Source organism: Cyprinus carpio, chromosome B1 (genome assembly GCF_018340385.1).
Source record: "Cyprinus carpio isolate SPL01 chromosome B1, ASM1834038v1, whole genome shotgun sequence".
NCBI classification, from domain to species: Eukaryota; Metazoa; Chordata; class Actinopteri; order Cypriniformes; family Cyprinidae; genus Cyprinus; species Cyprinus carpio.
The window spans coordinates 11,217,342-11,227,449 of NC_056597.1; the positions used below are offsets into that span (position 1 = coordinate 11,217,342).

At 37.7% G+C, this 10,108-nt stretch overlaps 1 protein-coding gene across 20 annotated transcripts in view; it reads left to right on the forward strand.

The window, feature by feature from the left end:
* LOC109087252 (teneurin-3-like) overlaps positions 1-4,551 on the forward strand; it is a 497,439-nt gene extending 492,888 nt beyond the window's left edge. For all 20 annotated transcript variants that reach the window (XM_042716547.1, XM_042716552.1, XM_042716548.1 and 17 more), the window contains one exon: positions 597-4,551. In XM_042716547.1, coding sequence (XP_042572481.1) covers positions 597-1,355 — 759 coding nt within the window. In that variant the 3' untranslated portion in view covers positions 1,356-4,551. The remainder of the gene's footprint in view (positions 1-596) is intronic.
* Positions 4,552-10,108: the final 5,557 nt, after the last annotated feature.

The following is a 10,108-nucleotide window of genomic DNA, read 5'->3' on the forward strand; positions in this document are numbered from 1 at the left end:
CTAAAATTCTGAATCATGTTCTCTGCCCTAGTAACCTTGATTGCTTTCATTCAAGTTAAGATTTTGGGGCTCATTTATAAAGCGTGCATACACACATATTTGATCTTAGAGTGTGTGTGCGCTTAAATCCATGCCAACACTCATATTTGTGAAAACTGCCTTTTACATGGAACAGTACGTAGTGTTACAGACGTACATACTTTTCCATGTTGAAGTACTGCAGGTTTTTGGAAATGTGAGCTGTTCTTGCAGCTCGCTTTTGTAAATTAAAGGATTTGGACGATGACTGGTGATCTTTTATATGTTAATGACAATAAGAGTTGTTTAAAAGGCAGAGAGCTAAAACCATTCAGTTGCATGCAAGTTCAAGATCACTTGCGATTCATAGATTTCACATCTGAAAGAGAGATGTACGTGCATTTTCTGTGCATATGTTTATTCTTTGAATCACACATACACATATTTGAGAGATAATTTGTAAGATCAAATTTAGGATGGTCTCTGTGCAGCATTTTATAAATAAGGCCTTTAGTGTTTACAAATATGTCCAGATAAATAATTAGAATATGTGTTTTGTCTTTTTTGGCTCACTTTAGTCAATCTCAGGGGTCCAGCAGGAGGTTATGAGGCAGGCCAAGGCTTTCTTGTCTTTTGAGAGGATGCCAGAGATCCAGTTAAGCCGACAACGTTCAAGCCGTGAAAAACCTTGGCTATGGTTCGCCACAGTCAAATCCCTCATTGGTAAAGGTGTGATGCTTGCCATTACCAGTAAGGGCCAGGTGGCGACCAACGCACTGAACATAGCAAATGAGGACTGCATTAAAGTGGCCACTGTCCTCAACAATGCCTTCTATCTAGAGGATCTGCACTTCACAGTGGAAGGTCGCGACACGCACTACTTCATAAAGACCAGCCTTCCTGAGAGTGACTTGGGCGCCCTGCGACTCACCAGTGGTCGCAAAAGTCTAGAAAACGGTGTCAATGTAACAGTGTCACAGTCCACCACTGTGGTCAATGGACGGACACGTCGCTTCGCAGATGTGGAGTTGCAGTACGGCGCGTTGGCTCTGCATGTGCGCTATGGCATGACACTGGATGAGGAGAAGGCACGTGTCCTAGAGCAGGCCCGCCAGAGAGCACTGTCAAGTGCGTGGGCACGGGAGCAGCAGCGTGTACGTGATGGGGAGGAGGGAGTGCGTCTTTGGACAGAGGGGGAGAAGAGGCAGTTGCTGAGCTCTGGGAAGGTGCTGGGTTACGATGGCTACTATGTACTATCAGTGGAGCAGTACCCTGAACTGGCAGACAGTGCCAACAATATCCAGTTCCTGAGGCAGAGCGAGATTGGGAAGAGGTAACAGTCTGCACAGCACAGACTGTTCAACAGACTACTGCCCCTCTGCTCCACAAGCTCCTCTCTCCCGTGTACACACTCCCAGAGCTCTTATCCAAGAGACTAAAGGGAAGGGGTTTATGTTAGAGAAGTGAGGAGTTGTGCCTAAGTGCCACACACACTGCAGTTATACGGAAAAAAAACCTGAGGCACTTCCCCTCATTGACTGAACACACCCCCATCCTACATATTTGTTCACATTATTGCATTGAATGGATAATGGACTCTCTAAGAGAGCAACCCAAGAAAAAACTCAGTTATGATTTGTTTTTCTTTTCGGCTTTTTATATAAAACCTTAAAGGTGACTTGGTCAGTGATAAAATTGAGAGAAAAAAGGCAAATGTGTTTACATGCGAAGACCACTGCACCCAGATGAACTAATATAATGCCTTTTTCGCAAGGCAGTGACTGTAATTCAGTGGTTTGTACCGTCCTTGTTCTCAGCAACATGTTTTGTCAACTAGTGAGGACTGAGGTTTCAGACTGTGAGCTAGCTGATCGTTTCTCTTCTGCTTTGATTTCTTAAGGGACACAGTTGTGGTTCATATAATCAAATCTGAGTGTACGATCTCATTCCTGAACCAACCCAGGTGGTGAATAGAGCGGAAACTGACAGAACAAAATATATAAATATATATCTCATAACTGACCAGTACTTTGACAAGAGATGTTAGAATATCTTTATGGATTTTTTTTTTAAAGTAAAAAAATTCCACTTATCCGTACAACAATATTAGTCGCAGAGAAAGTAATGTACAGTGTTTATACATAAAAATAAAATCTTACAAATATTGAGACTTTTTCGTCTTGTCATGCATTACTGTTTATACTCATGAATTTTAATATTTTATCGAAATTTGTGGTAATGCTAACTGAAATAAAATCAGCTGTACTGTGTCATTGAATCCTCAACATTGTTTTTCTTCTCTTTCCATCCTCTGAAACTGATTGTTGCCATTTTTATTTCTATTTCTCTCTTTTTCAGATTGTCTAAATACGTTCAGTGGTTTCATGGCGTTACTGCCTCTGTAATCAACAATAGGTTTAGAGTAGCTGTTTTCCAGTTGTGAGATGAGTAAATACTACTCAAATACTAAAAACCCAACAAGGGTTTAGTAATTTGCCAGAAATTATTCCTTTACAGTAATGTCATGGTATTGTTCTGTCTTTAATTGGAATGTTTCAAGCTTAATGCTTTTTAAACACTTTCTGTCCAGATATGCGAGTTCAAGCTTTAGCTTCGCTTTATATCCAGAGATAAGATTTTTTTAAAGTTTCCGCTCTTTTTAATGTGTTTAGATGAAGACTTTATCACACTAACATTAATGTGTGTTGCCACTGGCAGCATGGGAGAAAAATAACTTGCACGGAGTTTATATCCCTGCATTTTCACCATGACTAAAAACTCCCTTGACAAGAAGAAACACTCAAACTCTCTTGAATCAAAAGGGTCATTAGACAGCAGAGATAGTGTGGCTTTTTACCCACTCTACACAGACATTGCCCTATGATCATGTTACGATGCCAGAAATAAAAAATGTTTTGCATGGGGCTGAATTTATGTACCTGAAATAAGTCCTAAAGCAGAAATTTACTGAGCACTAATTATGAAGTGAACAGTTACCTTAAAAGAAAACTCCACCATCATCCATATGAAGGAGATTGATTTAGGATTTCTTTTACTTTAAAATATTTGACAACAAATGTATTCATCTAAGAGCACTACAAACATTAAAGTGATCAAAAGTCACCCCAAAAGGGGAAAAATAATAATAATTTATATGCCTAAATGGACTGCCTCCTTCTTCAGATACTGTTTTTGTAAAGGCTTTTTAAAGATTGTATAAAATAAAATGTTCTGACTAATGAATGAGAAAATATTGTTTCCAGTTTTAGTTTGTTGTTTTCCTATGAAAAGTTTTTAAATCAATCATGTAATTGTATGGTGGAGCCTATTTTTCTATTCATGAGTGAATGGAGGTCTGAAGGGGATGTTACCCACCTGTGGGCATGTGAGGTTTTGTTTGGGATTCTTCAGTTAAGGACTGGTCTGAGCTTGTTGCTAGGGTGAACTTTTCCCCCTGGAAAGAGAAAAAAAAAAGGTGAGCACTTCATTAAAACACTAGTAATAACCAGAATAAGAACCACTGCAATATTAAAGTGTTTGCCCTAAAAGGTCTACACAGATTCTCTGAGTTGCTCTGCAATACAGTCAAGTTATTTGTTAACTTAAGGAGTGGCCACTGTACTCCGGAGCCCTTCAATTGGTGTGTATTGACAATTTCCAATTTTCAACATAGTCAAAATACTCTTATTAAAACCTAAAAGTAGATTTGGGGGAAATGTGTTACAGAGTAGCAGTGAAGATTCAAATGTCTGTGAGAGAAGTGAGAACTGAAATCGTCCTGATATGTTTGCTATCGATTGCATGCATACAGTGTAAACCCAATGAATCAAAGGAAGGTCACTTTTTTCCTTACAGCATATTAGTGCCAATATGTACGTGGTCTGTTTTGATATTTCTTTGCACTACAATGTATGTTGAAGATGATGATGCCTCTACATTATACATTATTGCAGTCGTCACGTCTCTGGTCTGATCTGAGGGAGATTGTAAAAACTGGTTATTTTTCCTAAATTAAAAGGAAAGATGCCTGTACAGATAATCATCAGTATTTAATTTAATACTTTAAAAATAAAAAAAAGTAATTATCATCACACAGTTTACAGTCATTAACAGTAACATTTTCTCATATCAGATCTGATGTGGGATTTGGTCAACCTAAAATGTGTGCATTATGTGACTGAATTTGTCTGAGTACTGAGAATTTAAAAATGCAGTGTGTGATTAGCGTTGTTGCTACTGCGACGAATCAACCATTGGTTTTTGTTAAATTACTTTGTTTTTGAGCAGCCTCTACATTTTGTGTATTTTGTATTATCTGTTTTACAAACTTGTTCCAAACCATTACTACAAACTGAAGTGGTTTTACCTGTAAATTCAATAACTTATCTTACAATCTCTCATTTGTCATGAGGATTTAGAGGAAGTTGTATTACTGATGTTCTTATGTTATTTGTTTTTGCTCGGTTTTGCTTTTGTATTGTTTAATAGCCACGCAGCATCTCAAAAAAAAAAAATAAAAGCTCATGATTTCCATTTGATAGACACGTCTGTTTAGAGTGCAATTAAAGTGCAATTTTGATGTAATCTAAACTAGGTCACTGCTGGATTCATTACCTTTTATCTTCAACATGTTTAATGCTCCACAGAGATCAATCGTAAAAATAAAATGTAATATTCAAAAAAGTTGTGTATTTATTAACACATTACACAAATGTGACCACATATCTTACTCATTAAGCATATCAGAAGAGAAAAGCAACAGAGCAGTGGCTCTAAAACTGTGGGAGGCACGTAGTGCGACCCAGGAAATGTACACTATTAAAAAATAATTAGATATAATGTCTTGTTACTATTGTGGTGCTTGTGTTTTTTAGATGCTGGGGATTTTCACAGATCTCCAAAGGGTCAATAAAGAAATTAAAGGGGCAAGGATATTAATATTAATGCAAATGTGGCATTAGGGTAGTTACATTCACACACCCTCTTGTCATTCCAGACCTTTATGATATTTTACTGCGAAAGACACTGACAAATACATTGGATGCATACAGGTTTGAATTGACAATGCTAAAAAAAAAAAAAAAAAAAAAGAAAAGAAACGGAAAAAAAAAACACAAAGAAAACCAGTTTTCATTTCTTATTACATTCCACATTCCTGTAGTTCAAACATTAGAGTATGGAGCTAGCAGTGCCAATCTCACAGGTTCGACAATGTATGCTTTGAAATGCAAAGTAAGAAGCAAAAGCGTCTGCAAAATGCATAAATGTAATTTAACTGAATATCAGTTCAATATCCACGACAAAGAAATATAATCGCAAAACAAAGCCTGACAGCATAATAAATATGAAATTATTTCTTACATAGAAAGCATGTGTGTGTGAACTAGTTAGGAAATCACTAATTTCACGGTTTCGTGATTCTGTATAATTTATCAATTATCCATATGTTTCAGAACTGATGGAGAGAAAAGTGTCTCAGATTTGATCCAGCACATTCCAATTATGCATGTTTCATCTTACATAGCTCTACTGGAAGCAGCCTAGAAACTCAGGGCCAAAGATTAATGAGCAAGTCTGATTCTCTGTTACAGCCAATCACGTATACCTGACAACCGAACTTCACCAATCCGCACTCTAACAAGCCTTGTCCACCTCACACAGCAGTCTGTGCCCCTCATTCCTCTACTGTATCAGTAAAACACCGCCCTACAGTCAGACTTCATTTTTATGAAGCAGCGAGCCTGAAGGGTTTGGGCCTCTGATTTCATGGGCAATAGCCCATTCCTTACTGCAGAGAAATAGCTTTGCTGCCCCTTTGTTGTTCTGAGAGCACCAGGCCAGATGTGCTTCCATAACAGTGTTTGAGGCTCACAGTGGCATGGTGCTCTCAATCAGAGTGGGACTCCATCCAAAAGGCCCCACATCTCAAATGTGGTCGAGTTTCCAGCAGCTGCAGCTGCCGAACAGAAGACACAAAGCACACTTTTGGGATATGGGAAGGCTTGTGAAAAAAAAAAAACTGACTGGCTGTAATGGGTTTTCCAGTCACTTCTGCTGCATGTCTCTGGGGCTAAGCACATCTCTTTTGTTAGCCATTTATGAGAAGGTCTGAAGTGCTGACCCAGGCCACGTGTTGAGATGCCTTACAGGTGCGGTGTGTCTGTTTGCTCTCATTACTGGGGCTCCATTATAACCTCAGAGCAGTCCTAACTCAGGCTATTCCGTCTGTGTGTGACAGACAAATTACAGGCCTTTGACAGTTGATTTATATAATTATACAAGTTAAACAGATAAAGCTGGGTCATTTGCCTTGTGTTGTCTGCACAGTGCACACACTTTCTGTGTTGTGTATAGTCGGCACAAATTGCTTATTGATATTAGATATCAAAAGTAAATATAGCTGCAAGAAGCGATGACAGACGCAAGCACCTGAGCCATTGCCACCCACTGGCTTTAGAAAAACAGTGTATGGTGGGCATTTAAACAATTTTTTCACAATAGCTAGGACCCATTTCTCAATCCTTAGATTACTTTATCAAAACTCTTCTCATAGTGAGCACAGCAACAATGTATGTGGGTTAAACTTGGAATCTTTTTCCATTGCTTTGAGACAAAACCCATTAATTTTCTAAATCCTTCCAATAACATAAATCCTTTTCTCACTCAGACATAACCACCACCAAAAATCTGATTTACCTGCAGGCCAGTTTGGAAAATTTTACTTTTTATAGGGCTGGGTATTGACAAAAAATTCACGATTTGTTTCAGATTCTGATTTGGCATTGTTTTGAGTATATATATCACAGTACATAGCAAATTTTCTCAAGGAAAAAAATCTTAACTAATTCTGTAAAATATAAGAATCAGTAAAAAGTATAATAAATATGTTATATGGTGCAAATATTTAGCAATATTACTCTCTAGAGTTAATTTTTCTAGCAGACTAACGAGTTGACATTATATGATATTGTTTACAGGCTGCTTTATTGATGGTTGAAACACTGATTGAGCGATTACATGAGAGAGGTCACAGATTTCAGTAAGCTGTACTCTTTCTTTTGACATTCTTTCGGTAGGGGTGGGCGATAGAGCTAAAAATTCATATCACGATATTTTGCACTGTGCAGGCGATATATCAATATTATATTGCGATATGAGTAAGAAAATAAATAAATACAGGCTAAATATTTTAACCTTATATACAGCCATTGTTTTTCTGCAAACGTGCAACACGAGGTAGGCCTGTATGAATTAAATTAAATTAAATTAAATTTAAATATTGTGTGTTTGAGTTGGCCAGTGGTTCCCAAACTTTTTCTGCCGGGCCCCCTTTTTGTAGAGAAAAATATTTTCAAAGGCCCCCTCCCCGCTCCTTTTTTTTTTTTTTTGTAAAGTCTCATGCTCACCAAGGTTACATTTATTTATAAAAAATACAGTTAACACTGTAATATTGTGAAATATTGTCAATTTAAATTATCTATTTGAATGTTTTAACATATAAGCTACTGTATTTCTGTGATCAAAGCTGAATTTTCATTATCCAGTCTTCAGTGTCACATGATCCTTCAGAAATCATTCTAATATGTGAGCTGCTCAGTAACCATTTCTGATTATTATCAATGTTGAAAAAATTTGTGCTGCTTAATATTTTTGAGGAAACTATTTTTTCACGATTCTCTTAGTTATGAATTTTTGAAGTTTTTTGAAGTCTTTGTGTCAGAGTGCTGGAGTTCGTCAGAAATAGAATAGGGCATTAGTTTACTGTCATGGATTTGTCGTGCCGCGCCGTGCCGCCCTGCAGAGGTTTATTTTGCAAAATAATCTGCTGACCGTACACTATCCCTCAGTTTGGGAACCACTGGAGTTGGCGATCTGCGCTCTATTAATTTTGTCTGTTGATCACTAATGCCTGTGTGGTACGGCGTTGCACACAGAGGACAAAAACGTTCAGCCTCGACTCTTTATCGTCATTTGTGTTACAATTTGCAAAGCGTACCAAATTAAACAAAACTATATAAATGCAAAATTTGAATTCATGAATATATAACGGTATCCACCGTATAGCAAAATCCAAATCATGGATATCAGTAGTCACTTTCATACCGGTATAGCTCCCACCCCTAACCTTTGGATGTTCAGTCATGTTTATTTCATGTTATTAAAGCAGGCACTGCTTCTTTTGAAACCTTAACATGGGGTGTTAGAGCCCTCAAACACCTCTATAAATTTGCACCAACGGGTCCAATTCACAGAACTAACAATTAAAAGGCAAAAACCTGTTTCTAGTGGAACCCAATTATAAGCATACTAACAAATTCTAGTCATACTGACCAGTGATATAGGACGAGAAAGTTGCTCATCTGCTTCCAAAGTGGAAAACTTTTCACAAAGAAGGATAATCAGAATACAATAATTGATTTATCCTAAATAAAAGAACACTTGCATAGTACAACAAAACATTTTCAATAGCTGCAACTGTTTTTGTCACTTCATTCTGTCAGCAGTCAAACCCCCCCCCCCCCCCCTTAACTGAATGAATCAATAAAGACAGAGATAGATTTAGAGATCATAATTAGCCATAGTAATCAGACCATGATGACATTGCAGTCTGTCTTCTGGATGGAAGCCAATGTGAAGCCTTTTTGTGACAGCTTTGGCTTTTTGTGACAGGGATTAAATGTTTCTTTTAAAGCACAGACAGGTTAAGCTGAACTGTGCTTGCCCAGTCACAAACTGCCATCAGCCCTTTTTTGATTGAGCAATGACTTGGTATCAAGTTCCTACATTGTTCTCATAAGACTGATCCAACTTTGAGTCATAGACAAAACTTTTAGATGGTTGCTCACAAAACACAAAAGCTGGCAGGATATACCATTCTGCACTAAGTCTCCAGCCAGACTTGTTTTTAGAGTAGTACATAAATATTCTGTCTTTCTCATTTTGGGAATTCAAAAGTGGAACCAACCTGCAGATAGCTGGATACTTAATATAAAAGATGGCTTTTATATGAAACTTAACAGCAGGACAGCTGTTTGCATGCATCAGAAATACTGCCAAAACCTAAAGCCCATCTTACACAGATGTCCTTTTTGTCATAACAGCATCAACCCTTTTTCCACGTAGGAAAATCACGTTGCCAGAAAATTTTGTAAGGTGCTATTATTTGAACCAATCTATAGTGTGAAGCTTAGAGATAATGTGAGAATACAATTAAATGCAAACAATGTTTGGAGCAAGGAGAGCTAAAAATATCCAACCAGGAATAAACAAGTTCTCACTTCCAGAGCTTCAAACTGAATTTCTAAAGACAACGATGTATATTCTGACTATACAAAAACGGCATCAGCTATTTTATTTATAGGCAGGTGGAGAGGGCCACATGAGCATAATTCATTAAGTACCTTCAGACAACCTCCTCACACTTTCTGAATTTTAATAAGATAATAGGCATTAGGTGCCAGATAGTGATTAGGTTAAGATAAAGTATTCATGATATAAAGACATTCAACCTTAATATTGTTCCTCTAAGGGGGCACAAGGGACATTAGATATCCTGTAAGAACTTAACACTTATGAGACCGCAGGAGTAGTCTATGAGATACAAAACATACACAAGGCTCAAAATTGCAACCATTTTGGTCGCATATGCCCTTCATAATTTAATCTGTGCAACCTCAAAATATATTTGGGAGCGTTTGTGCAAGTGCATATAATTGTTGTAGGGCGACCTGTTTTAATTTCTCTAAAAGCGTTCACATTTATGTGCCTTCTGTGTGCTGATACGGTGACCGGTCTGCCGTTCTATCAAACGTTACATAACTTTACATTCTTAACTTTAATGCAGATTAAAGGAGCTAACTACCACGGGAAATGCAAAGGGCTGAAGAAGAGAGAAAATGAAATACGGACAGATTTATTTTGTAAACCACCTAAAGTTACAAATAATGGTGCAGGTGATAGCGGTCATGTGGTGAATGTTCCACCAGCCGAAAAGAAGGCGTAACGTACAGTTTTCGGAGAAAATGGTTGACAGACTTCGAGTGACTCCGCTATGAAAATGCACTGTGCTCTATGCACTGCATTCACTTTA